Below are 22,894 nucleotides of genomic sequence, written 5' to 3'. Positions count from 1 at the left end.
GATTTGGGGAATGGAGTAAAGCATGGTGAGTGTGTTGTGGTGTCTGAATGTCTGTTTAATAGTGATCGTAAGATAATTAAGTTTAAAGTAGTTATGGAAGGGGACAATGCAAAATCAAAGGTGATGTGAGCTAAACATATTTTTATAAATGGAAAAGAATGGTGCAATGAAAGCTAGACCTCCCGGATGACTGAAAGAAATAGAAGTTACAGAGAAGAAAATTTAGTTGTTTTCAGAAATGTCTGTACAGAAAATAAGGCAGAGTGCAGATTGCACTTGGGGAATTTGAAAAAGGATGTAAGGACAAAGATGAATGGAGATTAATTGGTAACAAAATTTTTACTTACTGTTTAACTTTTATATTTTTAATCAAAGGAATGGTGAGCCAGTTAGTTACTACAGCACAGTATTTTGAACAGGCTATATTGTAATAACGGAAGAAATTAATTTTTAAAAGTTACTGGAAATATTCTGCAGGTCTGTAAGAGCTACTATTGCTATAAAGGAAGAAGGTCTAAAGATACTGGATAGTATTAAAATAAGATTAAAAGTGCAAACTATTTAGCTTGACATCATTCAAAATTAACAAGTCACCTGGTCCAAATGTGATGTATCTTGGGTTGCTGAGGGATTTAGGGTGGAGATAACAGAAGCTTTGCCGATAACCTTTCATTTCTTCTTCGGTTTGGACATGGTGCCAAAGAAAATTGGAAATGTAGTGGACAGCGAAGAAGGTCTCTCAGAGTACAATGGAACCTTGATCAGATAAGCTGATGGGCCGAAATATGGCAGATGGAGTTTAGTTTAGATAAGTAAGAGGTGTTGCATATTGGTAAGACAAATCAGGGCTGGACTTCACATCTACACACACCTGACAGTAAGATCCTGGGGAGCGTTGCTGAACAAGGAAACCTTGGGATACAGATTCTTAGTTCCTTGAAAGTGGAGTTGCAGGTAGACAGGATAGTAAATAAGCTATTTATTGGTCAGATGCTTGCCTTTATTGGTCACTGCATTGAATACAGGAGTTGAGATATCATATTGCGGCTGTACAGAACATTGGTTAAACCACTTTTGAATACTGCTTTAAATTCTGGTCTCTCTGCTCTAGAAAAGATGTTGTTAAACTTGAAAGGATTCAGAAAATATTTACAAGTGTGTTGCCAGGTTTGGAGGATTTGAGCGCAAGGGAAAAGCTAAATGGGCATGGGCTATTTTCCCTGGAGTGTAATAGACTATGGGGCTCCTGAAGAAGGGCTCATTCCCGAAACGTCGATTCTCCTGCTCCTTGGATGCTGCCTGACCTGCTGCGCTTTTCCAGCAACACATTTTCAGCTGTGGGGTTACCTTATAAAAGTTTGTAAAATTTATATAATTTATAAAACTATGAGAGGCATGGATAGGGTGAATAGCCAAAGTCTTTTTCCCAGGGTTGTGGAGTCCAAAACTAGAGGACATAGATTTAAGGTAAGAGTGAAAGATTTAAAAGGTACCTGAGGGATAACTTTTTCACGCAGAGGGTGATGTGTGTGTGGAACAAACTGCCAGAGGAAGTGTTGGAAGCTGTTACAATTTCAGCATTTAAAAGGCATCTGGGTGTGTACACGAGTAGGAAGGGTTTAAAGAGATATGGCAAATGGGACTAGATTAAGTTAGGATATCTGGTTGGCATGGACGATTTAGACTAAAGGATCTGCACGTGCTTACAACTCTCTTTATGACTGGAGAATTGTAAATATTAAACTCCTTTCATGCCTCACTGAGGTAGCATGCTGGAAGTTGAGTCCTCTATTTCCAGAGTTGTCAAAAAGTAAAAATATTTTATAAAAGTATGCATAAGTTCCTCAATTTACCTGTCTGTTCAGACCCAGGCAATCAGAAAACAGTGACCAAGTTTCTGTACTTAACAATAAGTTGGTATTTATTACAAACAAATAGATTTTAGTTGCTGGTAAATAATATGTAACAACTATTTAAAACTTGAGCCCCCGTATAAAACTATCCCTATATATACACATATGGAGAGCTGAAAAGATATCGCTTTTAAGGGCGGAGAGAAAAAAATCTAGGAAGGCGATTCAGTGACTCCTGTCCACAGGTTTCGTTGATGATCCTTTTCCTTTGCCGGACTTGCTTTTCTTCAACCTTCTACTCCAGGTATTTTTCCATTTGATGCAGGAGGCACAGAGTATCTGGTTCATAAAGTTTCTGATGAATTGGTTAAAAGCAACAGCTGACAGCATATTTGGTATTTTCTCTAGTTCCCCCTGCTGGAGTTTTGAAAACACCTGGCAGCATCGTTCATACCCACAAGCTATTCCCCTACCTAGGAGCTGAAAATGTGTTGCTGGTTAAAGCACAGCAGGTTAGGCAGCATCCAAGGAATAGGAAATTCGACGTTTTGGGCATAAGCCCATCAGACGTTTCCTGATGAAGGGCTTATGCCTGAAACGTCGAATTTCCTATTCCTTGGATGCTGCCTATCCTGCTGTGCTTTAACCAGCAACACATTTTCAGCTCTGATCTCCAGCATCTGCAGACCTCATTTTTTACCCCTACCTAGGAGCCCAATTACAGACTTATTGGTGAGCTGAAGGCTTTTGTCATTGACAGCTGCTCACCATTCCACAACATTTCTTGTTGCCAGCTGAATTTCATAGGCTGCCAACAGGGTGTAGAGAACATCAGCAACCAGTTTTGCCAGTTGATTGAACAGAGCAGCAATGTAAGTGCCACTTAAAATGAATTTTGGAATCTTGCTTTTAAAAAGTGCATAAATCCCTTCCACATTCCTTGGTTTTAAATGATCCTTTTTCCATTCAATCAAAAGTACAGGAAAATAAAATGTTGTGGCCTTTACATGTGGTTCAAAAACAAGGACTAAATGTGGTAAAAATTCATTTTGAACTGATCTGAATATGAATTATCTGTAAAGAACTTTTTCTATTTATTCACCGCAAACAATGACAATTATATAAACAGTAAATGATATAAATTCTATTAACTTATTTACTTCAGTGTCTTGATGTTGTATGTTAGTTCAATCCAGTGACTTGGACTTTCTAAAGAATTTTCAGATCAATCCAGGTGAATGGCAGGCAGCCATTTGTCTGAATTTATTTTTCCCTATTGTGGGAAAACAGAGGGTACAGCTTTCAAATGAGACAAAAACAGCTATGTTGGAATAAGCTGTCCTGCTTCACTGGCACATTAAAAAATAATTGTTAAATGTAAATAACCACTTGTGTAGAAAGAATTTTTATCATCTTCTGACTTTTCAGACCATTGTAAAAAAATGCAGAGTTTAAAAAAAAATCCATGCTTGAAATGAGTATCATTCCCAAGAATCTGTTACTTCAATTAATTTGAAACTAGAGGACCATTTTCAATCCTCGATCTGTGCTGAGTTAGCTGATTCTAACCATGACAGTTGCAGTAGGCAACTGAATTCTTTTGTGAATATATCTGTTAAGGATTTGAATGTTAGCCAATCAGTGTTTCCACTCCTGATCACTATTTGCCCATTCTTTGCAGCAAGATTAAATGACCAAAGCACATCATGTCATTCTGCAACTTATTGATCCTTTATTTTCAATGCTTACATGAATAATAATACGTGGTGAGCTACTTTTCTTTTATTCATTTGTGGGATGTGGGCATGGCTGTTGGCATTTATTGCCTGTCCCTAGTTGCCCTTGAGAAGGTGGTGTTGAGCTGCCACCTTGAGCTGCTGCAGTCCATCTGCTGTGGCTTGACCACAATGCCACTGGGGAGGGAATGCTATGATTTTGGCCCAGCAACTGAAGGAGCAGCAATGTATTTCCAGGTTAGGATGGTGAGTGGCTTGGAGGGGAATTGAAGGTGGTATTCCCATGTAGCTGATGCCCTTGTCCTTCCAGGTGGAAGTGGTCGTGGATTTGGAAGGTGCTGCCTTATGGATCTTTGGTGAATTTCTGCAGAGCATCTTGTTGATACAATTGGTGGTGAAGGGAGTGGATGCCTGTGGATGTAGTGCCAATCAAGCGAACTAGTTTGTCTTAGACAGTATCTAGCTTCTTGGAGCTGCACTCATCCAGACAAGCAGGGAGTATTCCATCACTCTCCTGACTTGTGCCTTGTAGATGGTGCAAGGCTCTGGGGAGTCAGGAGGTAAGTTACCCACTGTAGTATTCTTAGCCCCTGATCTGTTCTTGTAGCTACTGTATTTATGTGGTGAGTCCAGTTGAGTTTCTGGTCAATGATAATGCCCAGGATGTTGATAATGGGGGATTCAGTGATGTTAACACCATTGACTGTCAAGGGGCACTGTTTAGATTGTCTCTTAGTGGGGATGGTCATAGTCTTGCACTGTGTGGCATGAATGTAACTTGTCACTTATTAGTCCAAGCCTGAATATTGTCCAAGTCTTGTTGCATTTGAACATGGACTCTTCAGTTATCTGAGGAGTTGTGAATGGTGCTGAACATTTTGCAATCATCTGTGAACATCCTCACTTCTGGTTTTATGTTGGAGGGAAGGTCATTGATGAAGCGGCTGAAGATCATTGGGCCTTGTACACTACCTGGCGAAGCTTTTGCAGAGATGTCCTGGAGCTGAGGTGACTGACCTCCAACCACAACCATCTTCCTGTGTGTCAGGTATGACTCCAACCACAGGAGAATTTGCCCCCTGACACCTATTGATTCCAGTTTTGTTTGGGCTCCTTGAAGTCATAGTCAGTTAAATACAGCCTTGATGCTGAGGGCTGTCACTCTCCTCACCTCTGGAATTCAGCTCTTTAATCCATGTTTGAACCAAGGCTGTAATGAAGTCAGGAGCTGAGTGGCTCTGGCGGAACTCACATTTGGTGTCACTGAGCAGGTTATTGCTGACTAGATTCTGCTTGATAGCGCTGTTGATGACACTTTCCATCACTTTACTGATGATTGAGAGTAGACTGATCGGATGGTATTCGGCTGAGTGGGACTTGTCCTGCTTTTTATGTACAGGATATTCCTGGGCACTTTTCCACATTGTTGGATAGATGCCAGTTGTAAATGTACTAGAAGAGCTTGGCTAAGAGCACAAGTCTTCACTACTATTGCCGGATGTCTCTGACCTTTACAGTATCCAATGACTTCAGCCATTTCTTGACATCACGTGGGGTAAATCAATTAGGCTGAAGACTGATATCAATAATACAGGGACCACGAGAGGAGGCCGAGATGGATTATCCACTCGGCACTTCTGGCTGAAGATTGCTGAAAATACTTGAGACTTATCTTTTACACTAATGTACTGGACTCTTCCATCATTGAGGAGCGGGGTGTTTGTGCAACCGCCTCCACCAGTGAGTTGTTTAATCATCCAACACCATTTACTACTGGATGTGGCAGGACTCAGAGCTCAGATCTGATCCGTTGGTTGTGGGATTGCTTAGCTCTGTCTATCACTTGCTGAAATGCTATTTGGCATGCAAGTAATCCTGTTTGGTGGCTTCACCAGGTTGACACCTCATCTTCAGCTATGCCTGGTGCTGATCCTGGCATGCCCTCCTGTACTCTCCATTGAACCAGGATTACAGAATGTGCTAGATTGCAGTTCTGTTGCTGATGGCCCACAGTGTCTCATGGATGCCTAGTCTTGAGTTGTAGGTCTGTTTCAAGTCTGTTCTAATTAGCATTGTGATAGTGCCACACAACATGGTGGAAGTTATTGTCACTGTGAAAGTAGGACTTCGTCTCCACAAGGACGGTGTGATGATTGCTCTTACTGAAACTGTAATCCAGCTGGCAGATGGGAAAGGACGAGGTTAAGAAAGTTTTTCCCTCTTGTCAGTCCCCTCATCGCCTGCTGTAGAACAATCTGGCAGCTATGTCCTTTAGGATCTGACCAGCTTGATTCGTTGTACTCCTGTGGAGCCACTCTTGATGGCAAATGTTGAAATCCCCCAGCCAGAGTACATTTTGTGCCCTTGCCATCTTCAATGTTTCCCCCAAGTGTTATTCAACATGGAGGAGTACTGATTCGTCAGCCGAGGGAGGACAGTATGTCGTAATCAGCAGGAGGTTTCCTTGCCCATGTTTAACTTGAAGCCATGAGACGTTATGGGGTCCGGGAGTCAATGTTAAGGACTCCCAGGGCATCTTCCTCCTGAATGTATAACCACTGTGCAGCCATCTCTGCTGGGTCTGTACTGCTGGTGGGACAGGACATGTCCAGCGATAGTGCCGGTGGTGTCTAGGACGTTGTCTGTATGGTATGATTCCATGAGTATGACTGTGTTGCGCTGTTGCTTAACTAGTCTGTGAGACAGCTGTCCCAATTTTGGCACTCACCCCAGATGTTAGTGAGGAGGACTTTGCAAGGTCAACAGGGCTGCTTCTGTCCTTGTCTTTTCTGGCACCTAGGTCAATGCCATTTGATCCATTTGGTTTCATTTCTTTGAGACACTGTAGTGATTAGTACAACTGAATATCTTGCTAGGCTGTTTCAAAGGGCAACTGAGAGTCAACACATCGCTGTGGGTCTGGAATCCCATTTTTGCCAGACCAGGTAAGGATGGCAGATTTCCTTCTCTGAAGGACATTAGTGAACTGACAACAATGATTTCATGGTCATCAGTAAATTCTTTTATCCAAATTTTTAAAATTCAAATTCCAACATCTGCCATAGTGGGATTTGAACCAGGTCCCCAGAGCATCAGCTGAATTTTTGGATTAATAGATTAGCGATCATATGACCAGGCTATCAGCTCCCCCTGTGTGGAAGCACATCTCAAGCACTCAAATCCTTCAGAAAAGGTAAAAGAACAGTTTGGAGCAGGAGTTAGCACCTCCCATGTGGCCTTTGCTTCCTTTTAACCTGCTAAAAGCTTCTCTTTTCCTTCTTATCCTGTCCCGAAAATTCTTAGATTACCATCATTTTCTGGGCTTCTAGGACATTTCATCCTAAAGAGAACGTGTTGGGCCTGTACTCACCCCCACCTCCTTTTTGAACGTTCGTCCACCCTCCAAATGTTCTGCTTTAGATTCTATGGCCAGATAATGTTATTTTAATAAAATCTGCTTTCCCCTTGTCCAAAACTTTTTTAAAGACCATCATTTTTCTGTTTCATAACCAATTTAAATTATACAGTAAATAAAAACCAAAAGAACTGCAGATATTGTAAATCAGAAATAAAAACAAGTTGCTGGAAAAGTTCAGCAGGTCTGGCAGTATTTGTGAAGAGAATTCAAAGTTAATGTTTCAGATCCAGTGACTGTCCATTTACTTTAATTCCTCTTCACAGGTGTGCCAGATCTGCTGAGCTTTTCCAGGAACTTCTGTTTTTGTTAAATTGTATGGTGTTGTGGTCACTATCATTAAAATGCTCCTCCACTGTCACTTTGAACACCTGTCTGTTTCATTCACTGGAATTAGGTCTAGCACAGTGCAGTCCTTTGTTGGACCTTCTACATGTTGGTATAAAAAGCACTTTTGAATACACTTCCAGATATTGTCCCCCCTCTAAAGCCTTTGTACTATGACAATTTCAATTAATGTAATGGAAGCTGAAATTCCTAATACAGTTACCCTGTTATTATTTTTGCATCTTTCAGTGATTTGCCAACATATCTGTTCCTCTATTGACTGCTGTTTGAGGCCTGATAATACGCTTGGAGCAATATGCCCCCCCTCCCCACACTTTTATACCTGAATTCTATCCACAAAGACTCATTTGAAGATCTTTCCACGATGTTGTTCCTCCTTACTGCAGTAACTGACTTCTTAATTAATATTGGAGTAGACCTCCTCTTTTGCATTCTGTACTGTCTCGCCTGAACATTCTTCACCCCGGAATGTTGAGTTGCCAACAGGGAACTAGTCCCAGTTGAGCACATGCTGAAAATGAATTATCATTGAACTGGCTGGAAAACCAAATGGAACTCTATTTCTATTCATTCTTTCATACAGACGTAAAAGCTATGATTAAGCTAGTTAATTGAAATTTAAACTTAAAATTAGTGGGGAGGTTTGCTAATTGGAGAGAAGAAACCAATAAAGGGACATAGTTTTGCAGAATTCCTCCATAAAAACGATTTTACAGAAAATATGGTGAATGGAAATCTATTTGACAAATAAAAATATATACATATTTGCTAACTTGGTTTCTCTATGAAGATAAATGGAAGTTTATCATAAGTGAAAATAATGATTTAAAGATTTTTAGCTGTACTGATGCACAAATTCAGCATTTTGAGGTTCCAGGGTTTTCCTACGTTAGGTTATCCCACTGTTGAACATTACTGCAATATGAACAAATTGGAATGTATTCCAAAATTACTTCTAATACATTATGGTTATTCCAGTGCTCCACTGCTACACTTTTATTTGGTACTGCTACTATTTTGCTTTAAAATGACTCAGTTACAGGTTAAAAGATAGAAATTCTAAAGATTGCAGATGACAACCAAAGTTGAACGTGTATCATGCATTTCTTTTGCAAAGATTGTAATTTATTTATTTCTCATTGTTTTCAGATTGTGATACGTACGTGAGACTGCAATGACAAGTCAGAGCAGTAGCTATGCAGAAAGAGCAAGTTCTATATCGTCATCACCAAAAGTGCAGGTTCAACGATCCATTTCTCGAGAGACCATCACTATACACTTTTCTGCCTTTGGTAAAGAGGAGGAAGAGGAGGAAGAAGAAGAATTTAAAGATTCCTCTATGATTCTTCATGAAGACCAAAGTTTTGTACCAGGACTAAAAGAAAAAGAAAGTACTTGTGAACATGGTGGCCAACTTTTATCGGAGCGTGCTACCTCATCAAATATGTCACCGGCATCAACTTCAGTTACTGTTGCCAATTCATCTTCAGCATTAACAATTACCTCTTCAGAACCATTGGAAACATCAGCAATGGTGCCTTCTGCATCACTTACTACTATTGCTACTGCATTGCCATTATTCTCATTACCAGCTCAACTGTTAGTTTCTACCACTTTGCCTTCAGAGGTGGGAACTACAATTTCTGCTTCTACATTTGATTCTGCACCTAAATCTGTTGTGCAATCTGTTGTCCCTTCATCTTCATTGACGAGCACAAAGCCATTCTCGAGTTTAGTTAAATCTCTTTCAACAGAAGTAGAACCAAAAGAAGCCACAACCCCTCTGACGACAAGGCACTTAATGAAAACACTAGTTAAATCTCTGTCAACGGACACATCAAAGCAAGAATCTGAACCTGTCCCATTTAGGACCTCTGATTCTCGAATAAATTTACATCTCTTCAAACAGTTTACTCAACCTCGTGTCACCGGTGGAGATTCTAAGACTGCACCTTCTTCCCCAATCACCTCACCATCAGAAGGTAGGTCTTTTTTTAAAGTAACAGAGGTGGAGGCAAGAATTGAAGACACTAAAAGACGACTCTCAGAGGTTATTTATGAACCTTTTCAACTTTTAAACAAGATCATTGGTGATGACACCAGTAGTCTTCGACATAAGGCTTTATCATCCAGTGCAACAGAACTTTCCACTCTCGCTAGTTTAAATGGACATTTGGAAAGCAACAACAACTATAGCATTAAAGAAGAAGAATATGACTCTGATGGGGACTATTCAACAAAAGATTCAATTCCAAATACAAATAGTTCCAAGCCCCTGGATGAGTCATCAAAAGACGGGGACACTAAGAACGCTCAGGGGACCACAAAGGAGGTTTCTTTGAAAGCATCATCTCTAGGTTTAGAAAAATGCTCACTTTCTGTACTTGCCAGCAAGGACGATGATGAATACTATGATTTATACCTTGACAAATTTGAGATAGAACCTGATGAAGAGATCGTTGTGAATAAAGCTTTAGAACCTCTAACTAGAGAAGAAGCAATTGAAAGTGAAAGTAAATTATTGAGTCAAAGTGAAACTGAGTCTGAAGAACAGCAACTTGAAGTTCCAGTTAAGACTTTATTACTCTATGCGATTCTTGTATATTCCTATTTAGTACTCCCTCTGCCAAGTTATTTAAGTGGTTTATTCCTAGGCATTTGCTGTGGATTTATGGTAGCAATTGGTGTTGTTTGGCTGGTGGTACCAAGAAAGTCGAAGGGCTATCAACAGTCACAGAGAAGGCTTCATTTTGAACATCTAACTACAGAACCTCTGGACATAAAGGAACCAGAAATATTCAAGGTTAGAAAACATTTATCTTTGGAATTTTGTTGAAATTTAAACATTGTACTATTAAGTTATATGACTGCAGCAGGACAAGCAATCTGAAGTATTTTGTAAAATCTTCCAACATTTTTAATGTTTAGGCAATGTGTTTCTGTCCATATGGATATATTGCTTTGGGTGATAGATAAGAATATCCTCAAAATGTAATTTTGACTATTTCAGTCTTAAAACAGTCAAGTTAGTCTAATAAAAGCATGACAGTGTTCACCTGCACAATAGGTTTTGGGATTGGGATTGATGTCATGGTGAGCAGTGTGGATGAAAAAACAGAAGGGGCTCCTTGGAAGATAGAAGAGAAACCTTGCAGGTGGTTATGAATTGACTCTTACGGCAGTTTAGAATGGGCAAAAATTCCGACCTGGCCAACGACACACTCATCCTGTAAATAAATCTTTTTAAAGTTTAATTTTAATTGTGATTAGAAAGGCAGCCTAGAATCTGAATGGTGATATATTGTGAAAGGTACACTTGCAACAAGATCCAGTGTCTTTGTTTACCAGTTGCTGAGACTAAGATGAAGCAGGCATAATGAGATAATTCATTTCCAAGAGCAAGGTTATCGCTGCATTGTACAAGACTTGCAGTGGCAGTACTGACTTATTAAGAGAGACTGGAGTTTAAAAGAATGAGGGATGATCTCATAGAAACCTGCAAAATTTTAACAGGACACAACAGGGTAAAGGCAGAGATGAATGTTCTCAATGGCTGAGATGTCCACAACCAGGGGATGACAGTCTAAGGCTATGGATTAGGCCATTTATCTCTGAGGGGAGGAGAAAATTCTTCACCCAGAGGATTGTAGCCTATAGAATATTCTGCACAGAAAGTGGTTTAGACTAAGGCATTGAATGCTTTCAAGAAAGAACTAGATATATTTCTTAGGGCTAAAGGGATCAAAGGGTACTGTGAACAGGGTACTGAGTTAAGTGATCAGCAATGTCAACATTGAATGAGGGAGCAGGCTCGAGAAATGAGAGTGAGAGACATGGTTTTGATTTCATTTTTAGAGTTGTTCCTTTGTGCTTTGTGCTGAAAAGCCTGAAGGTCTGTTTGTGTATGCACATTGTTGTAATGAGATTTTACAACCCTTGAAGTGAAGCAGTCAAAGTTAGAAGAAAAAAAGTGCAGTTGCCAGGCATCAGAGAGACACAACAGAAGGGGGCCCATCAGATTTTGTGTGTGTGTGTGTGTGTGTGTGTGTATGTGTGTATGTTTATACACACTCTGGTTGGTGGCAGGTGTGTTAAGCTCCTCTTGTGAAATAAATACTGCAAGATTGCTGGAAACAGAGTTTAAGGAACTTGTGCTGGTTCTGAAGTTTAAGTAATAGTTCAGTTCATAGTGGTAAATGTAGAAATTCATTGGAAGTCAGCCAGTTTCAAATTGGCTAGCCTCAGTAAGAAGCCTTGGTGTAGAAGTAACAATAAATTCTTTGTGGGGTTTTGATGTTTGACTACTGTAATATAGTCCTTGATTATTTTTTTTCTTGATAGATAATATTGTTGTTTTTGTTAAAAGTATAAAAATTGAGTATCTAAATTCGGGTTAGGCAAGTTTTAATATCATCAGACAGGATGTGGCATAGACTGGGAGAAACTACTTGTAGGTAAATCTATATTTGGAAAATGGAGTCTAAAAAGCAGTACACTGAAAATTCAGGGTTGTTGTATTCCTCTAAGAGTGAAGAGCAAGGGCAGCGAATCCGGGGAACCCAGAATATTAAGAGATGTTGACAGTTTTGTAAAGAAAATGAAAGAATACATATTTAATGAATATTAATGAGAGGCACTCATAAATATAGGGAGTAGAGAAAGTTGCTCGAAGAGGAGATGGGGATGGCAAAGAGAGGCCACACAATATCTTTGGCAGATGGGATCAAGGGAAACCTCTAAAGCATTTTATAAGTATATTAGGACTTAAGAGGATTACCAGGGAAAGTGTGGAACCTATTAGGGACCAAAGGGGCAACCTGAGCATGGAGCCAGTGGACGCAGGTGAGGTCTTAAATGAATATTTCTCATCTGTATTCATGGAGGGAAAGACATTGTAGCCGGGGATTTCAGCTGGAATGGTGAGGTTCTAGAACTTGTTCAGATTAATAAGGAGGAGGTCTGAAAAGTTTTAATGGGTGGACAAGTGCACAACCTCCCAGGACCTGATGTGATGTATCCCGGGCTGCCCTGGGAGGCAACGAAAGAGATTGCTGGGGCACTGGCAGAGACATTTAATACCTCATTGGCCACAGGCGAAGTACCAGCTGGCAGGAGAATAGCTAATGTTCAAGAAGGACAGTAGGGATAGGACATCAGTGGTGGGAAAAATATTGGAAAAAGTTCTGAAGGACAGTAATAATCAGTACTTGGAAAGGCAGTGATTGAACAGGGGTAGTTTGCACTAATTTGTTAGAGGGAGATCCTGTCTGACTATTTATTTGAGTTTTTTGAAAAGGTGACGAAATATATTGATTAGGTTGGTGCATTTGATGTGGTTTACATGGACTTCAGTAAGGCCTTTGACAAGGAAGGCCAGTCCTGAAGGAAAAAGCCCATGGGGTCCAAAACAATTCGGAAACTGGAACCAAAATTAGCTTCCAATTACGAGGCAATGAGTGATGGTGGAGGGTTGTTTTTGTGATTGGAAGCCTGTGACCAGTAGTGTACCACAGGATTCAGTGCAAGGACCTTCACTGTTTGTTATTTACATTAAAAACTTGGATGTGGATGTAGAATTAGTAAGTTTGTGAATGACATAAATATTGGTGGTATTGTTGATAGTGAGGACGATGATCTCGGGCTACAATCTGGTATTGATTAGTTGGTAAATTGGCTGAATAATGGCAAATGGAGTTGAATACCAATAATTGCGAGGTGATGCATTTCGGGAGATATAATAGGAGGACATACATGAATGAATGGAAAGTCCTTAAGGAGTACTGAGGAGCAACGGGGTACCTTAGTATACAACTCCATAGATTCCTGAAGTCTTCAGCTCAGGTAGGCAGGGTGGTGAAGAAGGCATACAGGATGCCTTCATTAGCCAGGCTACAGAATACAGGAGCAAGGAAGTCTTGTTATAATTATATAAAACATTGGTCAGGCCACTGATTGAATACTGTATGCGACTTTGGTCACTAAAATATTGGAAAGACATGATTGTACTGCAGAGGTTGCAGAGGAGATTCGTGAGGATGTTGCGTGGGGTGGAAAGCCTCAGTTATGAGAGGAGACTGGAAAGTCTGGGTCTGGTTTCCTTGGAGCAGAGTGGGCTGAGGGGGTGATCTGTCTGAGGTATACATAATTATGAGGGAATGGACAGTGTAGATCCCCATGGCAGACTTGTTTAAGACCATAGGGCATAAGTTTAAAGTGAGGAATAAGTTGTTTGTAGGAGATATGAGAGATATTTTTACCTAGAGCATGGTAGATGGGTGGAATGTGTTGCCTGAGATAGTGGTGGAAGCAGATACTCTCACAAAATTTAAGAGGAGAATGCATGGCCAACTCTCATTCCAATCATAGAGATTTTACTGCTTGAAAAGAAGCCTTTTGGTCCATCTTGTCCATCAAATATTCTAATCCCATTTTCTAGCCCTTGACCCATCAGCCTTGTTCTTATGTTCTCTGGAGAATTGTAACCTGAAAGTTGAATCTTGTTTTCCTCTTGAATACCTTTGTCGAGAAAATATATTTTATTTGCCTAGTTTGCCAGATCATAGTTCATGTGTTCAGAAACTTGAAGCTTGGATAAATACCATGCAGGTTGATAGTTTAGCTCGTTTTCACCTGCTTTTGGAGGAATTCTGCCCCAGTCCCTGACTCTGAGACTTTCAGTAGATTGATCTAAACCTTAACATGACACAAATACTAACAATTCTTAAGAGGCACAATTGGCATCTTACTTTGAAGTGTTTTATCCCGTGATTAAAATACTATCTTTTGTTATAAAACTTAAAGATTTAACTTAAATTGAACATACTGGATGAGCCAAAAGTAAATTGTATTATTGATTTTGCAATAAATACATGGGTCTTACCTAATGTTTAAAAATGTGTTGCTGGAAAAGCGCAGCAGGTCAGGCAGCATCAAAGGAACCGGAGAATCAACGTTTCGGGCACAAGCCCTTCTTCAGGAATGAGGAGGGTGTGCCAAGCAGGCTAAGATAAAAGGTAGGATGAGGGCCTTGGAGGGGCCTTGGGAATACGATTAGTGGAAGGAGGTTAAGGTGAGTGTGATAGGCCGGAGAGGAGGTGGGGGCGGAGAGGTCGGGAAGAAGGTTGCAGGTTAAGAAGGGGTGCTGAGTTTGAGGGTTGGGACTGGGAAAAGGTGAGGGAGAGGGAAATGAGAAAGCTGGAGAAATCTGCATTCATCCTTGTGGTTGGAGGGTTCCTAGGCGGAAGATGAGGCGGTCTTCCTCCAGCCGTCGTGTTGCCATGGTCTGGCGATGAAGGAGGCCAAGGACCTGCATGTCCTTGGCAGAGTGGGAGGGGGAGTTAAAGTGTTCAGCCACGGGGCGGTTGGGTTGGTTGGTGCGGGTGTCCCAGAGGTGTTCTCTGAAACGTTCCACAAGTAGACGGCCTGTCTCCCCAATGTATAGGAGACCACATCGGGTGCAGCAGATGCAGTAAATGATGTTTGTGGAGGTGCAGGTGAATTTGTGGCAGATATGGAAGGATCCCTTGGGCCCTTGGAGGGAAGTGAGGGAGGAGGTGTGGGCGCAAGTTTTGCCTTTCTTGTGGTTGCAGGGGATGGTGCCGGGAGTGGAAGTTCAATTGGTGGGGTGTGTGGATCTGACGAGGGAGTCGCGGAGGGAGTGGTCTTTTCGGAACGCTGATAGGGGTGGGGAGGGAAATATATCCTTGGTGGTGGGGTCTGTTTGGAGGTGGCGGAAATGATGAAGGATGATACGATGTATATGGAAATTGGTGGGGTGGTAGGTGAGGACCAGTGGGGTTCTGTCCTGGTGGCGATTGGAGGGGCGGGGTTCAAGGGCGGAGGAGCGGGAAGTGGAGGAGATGCGGTGGAGGGCATCGTCAACCATGTCTGAGGGGAAATTGCGGTCTTTGAAGAAGGAGGCCATCTGTGTTGTTTGGAATTGGAATTGGTCCTCCTGGGAGCAGATGCGGTGAAGGCAAATGAATTGGGAATATGGGATGGCGATTTTACAGGGAGCAGGGTGGGAGGAGGTGTAATCTAGGTAGCTGTGGGAGTCAGCGTCCGTGTTGAGTCGTTTCTATTTCGGATGACGCCTGGAGGAAGAGTGCCTCACCTTCCACCTAGGAACCCTCCAACCACAAAGGATGAATGCAGATTTCTCCAGCTTTCTCATTTCCCCTCCCCCCACCTTTTCTCAGTCCCAACCCTCAGACTCAGCACCGCCTTGTTGACCTGCAATCTTCTTCCCGACCTCTCCACCCCCAACCCCTCTCCGGCCTATCACCCTCACCTTAACTTCCTTCTACCTATCGTATTCCCAACGCCCCTCCCCCAAATCCCTCCTCCCTACCTTTTATCTTAGTCTGCTTGGCACACCCTCCTCCTCATTCCTGAAGAAGGGCTTATGCCCGAAATGTCGATTCTCCTGTTCCTTTGATGCTGCGGTTTTCCAGCAACACATTTTTAAGCTCTGATCTCCAGCATCTGCAGTCCTCACTTTCTCTTACCTAATGTTCTACTAGTTAGATTTAAACTTGAATTCTGTTTTGTTTTCAGTATACCAATTCTTCCCCTCCAAATCCGTGGTTGACATAAATCTGAAGCTATTTTTTATTTGATTTGATCATAACTCCTCTCTTTTAAATATTAGGAAGGAGAAAGTGTACTGTTAGTCATGTCAAAGCTTTAGTATCTGCATTTAGGTGCTTCAAATCAATTTTTCAAGCATTAAGTTGTCCTTATTGATTTCAAATTCAAAGGAATTTGTCTAATGCATCTAGTGGGATGTCAGTTGTTGACATCGTTTTGTAGATAAAGAATGCTCAGGTTATTTTCAGCTAGACTAACTAATGAACCTTCTATATGCAGTAGTTGCTATGGAATTTTTGTAATGGATATTTTAATGAGAAATTGCTGCTATTACTAGCTAAAGAATAGCCAGACTTGTCTATTTGAAGCTGCTGAACATTAGGATGGAGTTTCTGCCAGCTGTGTTTTCCCATGCAAAATTTTGAACAGTGGCTGAAAAGACTATCATGCTGAAAACCAGCCTCAAGCACTAAACACGAATGCTTGTCCTCACCCCTCTTCCCCCCCTTGCCCTCTTCCCCCCCCCTTGCCCTCGTCCCCCCTTCTCCTTTCCCCTCTCCTCCTCCTCTCTCCCTCTCTTCTCTCGACAAGAATGTAAGCTAGTTTGAGATGCAGGAAGCATTTTTAAAAAATTATTCAAAGGATGCATGTGCTGCTTGCTAAGCCAGCATTTATTGCTCATTCCTAATTAACCTTGAGATGGTAGTGGTAAGCTGCCTTCAGTTGTTGGAATGTGGGAACACCCAATGTGCTAGAAGGAATAAGAGTTCCAGATTGTTGTCCAAGCAACATTGAAAGACTGGCAATATGCATGTCCAAATCAGGATGGTGTATGACTTGGCAAGGAGGTTGTGGGTGATATAGAACATTACAGACCCTTCAGCCCTCTGTGTTGTGCCAGCCTTTTATCCTACTCTAAGATCAGATGAACTTCCATATCCTTCAATGTACTACCTTCCATGCGTCTATCCAAGAGTCCTTAAATGTCTCTAATGTATCTGACTCTGCTACTACCACTGCTGTCAGTGCATTCCACGACCCCACCACTCTCTGTACGAAGAACCTACCTCTGACATCTTCCCTAAATCTTCCTCCAATCACCTTAAAATTATGATCCCTCGTGAAAGACATTTCCGCCCTGGGAAAAACTCTCTGGCTATCCACTCTATTTATGCCTCAGCTACCTTGAATAGAATAGAATAGAATAGAAGCCTTACAGTGTAGAAACAGGCCCTTTAATAGTCCACGCCGACCCTCCGAAGAATAACCCACCCAGACCCAGTTCCCTACCCTATTCCTCTCCCTGATGAAGGAGCAGCTATCTGAAAGCTAGTACTTCCAAATAAACCTCTAGATTAGATTAGATTACTTTTGCCTCTAGGTTAGATTAGATTACTTACAGTGCGGAAACAGGCCCTTCGGCCCGACAAGTCCACACCGACCCTCCGAAGAACAACCCACCCAGACCCATTCCCCTACATTTACCCCTTCATCTAATACCACGGGCAATTTAGCATGGCCAATTTACCTAACCTGAACATTTTTGGACTGTGTGAGGAAACCAGAGCACCCAGAGGAAACCCACGCAGACATGGAGAGAATGTGCAAACTCCACACAGACAGTTGCCTGAGGCGGGAATTGAACTCTGGTCTCTAGTACTGTGAGGCAGCAATGCTAACCGCTGTGCCACCATGCAGCTCAATTTTTAACTTTGTCCACCCCAGTCCAATACTGGCACCTCCACATCATGGCTGTCGTCATCCTGTACACCGTTATCAAGTCATCTCTCACCCTTCTTTGCTCCAATGAGAAAAGCCCGAGCTCTCTCAATCTTTCTTCTTAAGACATGCCCTCCAGTCCTGGTAATTCTCCTTTGCATCCTCTCTAAAATTTCCACATCTTTCCTATAATGGGGTGACTAGAACTGAACACAATATTCGAAGTGTGGTCTAACCAGCGCTCTATAGAGCTGCAGCATAACCTCTGGGCCCTTAAACTCAATTCCTCTGCTAATGAAAGCCAAAAAAACCATATTCCTTCTTCCTAACAATCTCATCAAGCTGGGTGGCAACTTGGAGGTATCTGTGGACATGGACCCCAAGATCTCTCAGTACCTCCTCACTGCCAAGAATCCTGCCTCGAACCCTGCATTCAAATTTAACCTTCCAAAGTGAAGCACTTTAGTGTTCCCGTGTATCTGCTGCTCTTGTATTTCTGTGTGATGGTAGTTGTGGATTTGGAAGGTGCTGTCTAAGGAGCCTGGTGAATTTCTTCTGTACATGTGCAGCAGATCTTGTAGATGGTGTAAACTACTGCCACTGTGCATCATGGTGAAAGGAGTGAATGTTTATGATTGTTGATGGGGTGCCAGTAAAGTGAGCTGGTTAGTCCTGGATGGTGTCAAGCTTCTCAAGTATTGTTGGATCTTCACCCATCCAGGGAAATGAGTATTTCATCATATAGTGAGGGATCAGCAGTGGTAGTATCCTTGAACATCTGGGTGTGATGATTAGTTTCTGTTGTTAGATGGTCATTGCTTGACACAATGCAGTACTTTCAAATTCTCTTGTTTAGCTACAAATCTCTGCTTGGCTCATCATAATTTGAACACTTCAGTACCCTTCACCTGGCTTCCTGTCCATGTACGATTGCTTCCCCACGCATCCACATGTCAAAATCCAGCTGGTTTAAACCTTTAGTGCTGTATTTCAATTATACTCTGATGACCTGCAACCCACCGACTACCTACCTTCTATATTAGTGCCTCTTGTGGAATACACTTCGAATCATAGAATCCCTACAGTGTGGAAACAGGTCCTTTGGCCCAACGAGTCCACATCGACCCTCCGAGAGTAACCCATTGCACCTACCCATATTAGTCTATGTTTACTCCTGACTAATGCACACAACCTACACATCCCTTAACCCTATGGGCAATTTAGCATGGCCAATTCACCTAACCTGCACGTGTTTGGATTGTGGGAGGAAACTGGAGCACCTGGAGGAAACCCATGCAGACACTGGGCAAATGTGCAAACTCCACACAGGCAGTTGCCCAAGGTTGGAATCAAATCCGGGTCACTGGTGCCATGGGGCAACAGTGCTAAGCACTGAGCCACTGGGACACCCAAATTTTTAAAAAAGAGTTATCCACTTCCTGAGAAAGATCTGTTAACAAGGATCCTATGGATGAAGGAATGCAAAACACAGGAAGTCATGAACATGTTTCTTGTGACACAGCCCATCTATCAGATGGCTGGCTTTGAACTACCACCATGAGAGTGGTTCCTCCTAAACCGGTTCGACAATCCAGGCCCCTGTGCAGCCAACATCCTCAGCTGGAGCCTCAGTATACGTCTCTTATGCACTTCTCTTCTGCAGACATATGTGGCAATCTAATAACTTTGAACTCAATAAACAAAGAGATTATGTCTTGGCTTTGAAGATTTGTATTTGCTAAATAAATAATTGTTCACTGTTCCAGCTCTGCAACCTTTCTATTTGTGTAGCTTTTACATCTATCAGTTGTAAACTTTAGTATATCATATTCTGTCCCTTTGTCCCACCATTGGTCATTGAGTCTTCAACCACCTTTGTCCTATTTTCTGGGATTTCCTTCTGCAACCATTTTAATCTCATTTTGAGAAGGCCTTTGAGTAAACAACCTTCTTGACCAAGCCTTCAGTTGCACTTCCTATCAGACTGACTGGTTGCTCTTAAAATATAAGTTATTTCCTGATTACTGTCATAAGATGGGCAGTTTAGTATACTAAGATTTCTAATTTAATGTTCTGTCTAGTAATGAAAATTATGCTTATATTCATTATTTGAATAATGTTTGAAGTAATCTAGGAAATTAGATCTGTGTTGACCCTTCTGAATGGCTCAGTGGTTAGCATTGCTGCCCCACTGCACCAGGTTAAATTCCAGCTTTGAGTGACTGTGTGGAGCTTGCATGTTCTCCCCATGTTTGTGTGGGTTTCTGTTGAGTGCTCCAGTTTCCTCTGTCGTCCAAAGATATATAGGTTAAGTGGATTGGCAGTGCTAAATTGCCCCTTAGTGTCCAGGGATTTACAGGCTAGGTGGAGTAACCATGATAAGTGTGGGATTACCGGGAATTAATGGTGTTGGGTCTGGGTGGGATGCTGTTCGGAGGCTCAGTGGAGACTTGATGGGCCAAATGCCCTATTTCTACATTTTAGGGAATTCTGTGATTCTATTTTTTGTTTCAGATGAAATGATAGGATTAGGTCCTCATAAACTGACATATCCTGCATTACGCTATCGATCTGTTAATATGTTTAGAAGCCAATTGCAATAATGCAACATTGCACTGTGTCAGCTTCTGAATTATTCATGGAAGTGAAAGCTAAGTCTCATTTATTTTATTGAAATAATTTACTTAAAATAATGGCACTCAATCAGAAATCTCATTTAAATTGTAAATAAAGCAGCACGATTGAATGGATGTCCTGGAAGTAATGGATTTTTTGAAATTCAAACAAGGTTGTTGACTTTTGCCAAAAGCCTTTGAAGACTCTTGAGTAATTAGTGTATGTTAGTTTCTGGAAAGTCAGCTGGGATTGTTAATTCTACTTCCATCTGAGTCTTCTGATAAGTCTCCAGTTGTAAAAATGGGAGCTGGCATTTATATAATGTCTTTCATGATCTCAGAATATTCCAAATGAGGCATTTTCAAAGCATTGTTATTAAACTAAGGCCTCAATTGTCTCCTAAGGTGAATGACATTAATTGAAAAGGAGCAGGGGAATTTGCATGCAGTTGTGGCCAATATTTTTTCATCTTAATGAAGGCTATAATACAAATGGTTTAGCCATTCATTAATATTTTTGGGAGCTTGCTATGTGCAATTTGCTGCATTTCCTACATTTGAGCAATGAACTCATGCAACTCAACAACTTACTTTTCCTAATTGTGAACAAAATATGGCCTGTAAATCTAGTTCGATATTTCCTTCTACCTACTATCAATGGTTCGCAAATCATATGACTTCAGTAAATAGAACATGAAAACGTAGTGCACTGATACTGTACAGAGTGAACAGTATTTACTTTGGTCTTTTTAAAAAAGAATGCACGTTTGTAGCAAGGACAGGACTGGCAACTCAACATTCCACCGTATAGAAGTTTCAGGTGTGATAATGGGTTGGTGGATGTAAGAGAGATGGGAGCATTGATAAAGGAGACCATTACTGCAATAGGGGAGGATGTCTTAGAAGCTGTTCAAATGAAGCCATCTGGGTAGAGCTTTGAAATGAGACGGGGCAATCACTTCGGGATTATACAACAGTCTTCCCAATAGTCACAGGGAGACAGAAGAACAGAAACATAAGCAAATCGCAGACGTGTGAGAGGAATAGGTTATAATAGGAGGGGATTTCAACTTTGCTATGATTAACTGGGATTGCCTTAGTGTGAAAGGATCAGTTGGAGTGAATTTTTATCGTGCATCTAGGAAAGCTTTTTGTGCCAGAACATAGATGGTCCTACCAGAGATGGGGTAATAATCCTAGGCAATGAAGCCAGTCAAGTGGTTGAAGGGTCAGTAGGGGAAGATTTTGGGAATAGCAACCATAATTCTGGAAGCTTCAAAGTCATTATGGAAAGGAATAAGGACAGTACAGAAGTTGTGTCTATTCTTGGGGTAAGGCCAATTTTAACAAGATCCTACAAACATAGACTGGGAGCAGCTACTTGTAGGTAAGTGTGCATTTGAAAAGTGGGAGTCTTTGAAACTAGTGTAGTGGGAGTTCAGAGCCTATCGTGTTCCTTTAAATGTTTTGCTTTATTCATTCACTGGCCAAGGACCAACATTTATTACCTTTCCCAAATTGTCTAGAGGGCAGTTGAGAGTTAACCACATTGCTGTGGGTCTGGAGTCACTTGTGGGCCAGACTGGATAGGGATGACCATTTCCTTCCCTCAAGGATATTAGTAATCCAGATTTACCATACTCAATAATTTATCGTAATGGTCATCATTAGATTCTTAATTCCAGATTTTTAAAAAATTGAATTCAATTTTCATCATCTGCTGTGGCAGGATTCAAAGCTGAGTCCCCAGAACATTACCTGGGTTTGTGGATTAACAATGCAGTGATAATACTACTAGACTATTGCCTCCCCAAATCCCAAGTGAAGACCAAGGATAGCAAGGCTAGGGACCCCTGGATGTCGATGGATAGTGAGAGTTTGATAAAGAAGAAGGAGGAAGTGTAGGTTAAGTACAGAGTATTAAAGACAGGGGCAGGTGATTCAGGAATGAAGACTGTGAGGGAGTACTTATAAAAGTTGGCCAAAAATTAGGAGGGTAAACAGCCAAGAAATATCATTGAAGATGCAATTTAATCCTGATAAGTACGAAGTAATTTATTTTAGGAGGTCTAAGAAGGAACGGATATGCACAATGAATGGTAGGTCACTAGGAGTTTTTTTTAATTATAGTCATTCATGGTCAGGCAATAATTATTTCCCATCTCTAATTGCCCAAAAGGCATTTTAAGAGTCAACCACATTGCTTTGTGTCTGAAGTCACATGTAGACCAGACCAGGTAAGGATGGCAGTTCCCTTCCTTAAAGGGCATTAGTGAACCAGATGAGTACTGAGGAACAAAGGGCCTTGGCGTACAAATCCATAAATCCCTGAAGTTGTCAGTCCAGATAGGAGGTGAAGAAGGCATATGGGATGCTTGTCTTCATTAGTTGGACAGTAGAATACAGGAGCAGGGAAGTCTTGTGTGACTTGTAGAACATTGGTTAGATCACAAATGCGAGACTGTGTGCAGTTCTGCTCACCATGCTATCAGAAGGACATGATTGCATTGGAGAGGGTGTAGAGGGAATGTTGTCTGGGAGGAGAAATCTCAGTAATAGAGTCATAGTCATAGAGATGTACAGCATGGAAACAGACCCTTTGGTTCAAACCATCCATGC

The 22,894-nt window shown here is 41.5% G+C and overlaps 1 protein-coding gene across 3 annotated transcripts in view; it reads left to right on the top strand.

The window, feature by feature from the left end:
• Nucleotides 1-22,894, top strand: part of tex2 (testis expressed 2) — a 142,521-nt gene that overhangs the window by 49,611 nt on the left and 70,016 nt on the right. For all 3 annotated transcript variants that reach the window (XM_060844716.1, XM_060844718.1, XM_060844717.1), the window contains one exon: nt 8,502-10,155. In XM_060844716.1, coding sequence (XP_060700699.1) covers nt 8,527-10,155 — 1,629 coding nt within the window. In that variant the 5' untranslated portion in view covers nt 8,502-8,526. The remainder of the gene's footprint in view (nt 1-8,501; nt 10,156-22,894) is intronic.

This window comes from Hemiscyllium ocellatum, chromosome 25, assembly GCF_020745735.1.
Source record: "Hemiscyllium ocellatum isolate sHemOce1 chromosome 25, sHemOce1.pat.X.cur, whole genome shotgun sequence".
NCBI classification, from domain to species: Eukaryota; Metazoa; Chordata; class Chondrichthyes; order Orectolobiformes; family Hemiscylliidae; genus Hemiscyllium; species Hemiscyllium ocellatum.
Note: the sequence above shows the minus strand (reverse complement) of the source record. Positions and strands in the feature narration are given on the sequence as shown.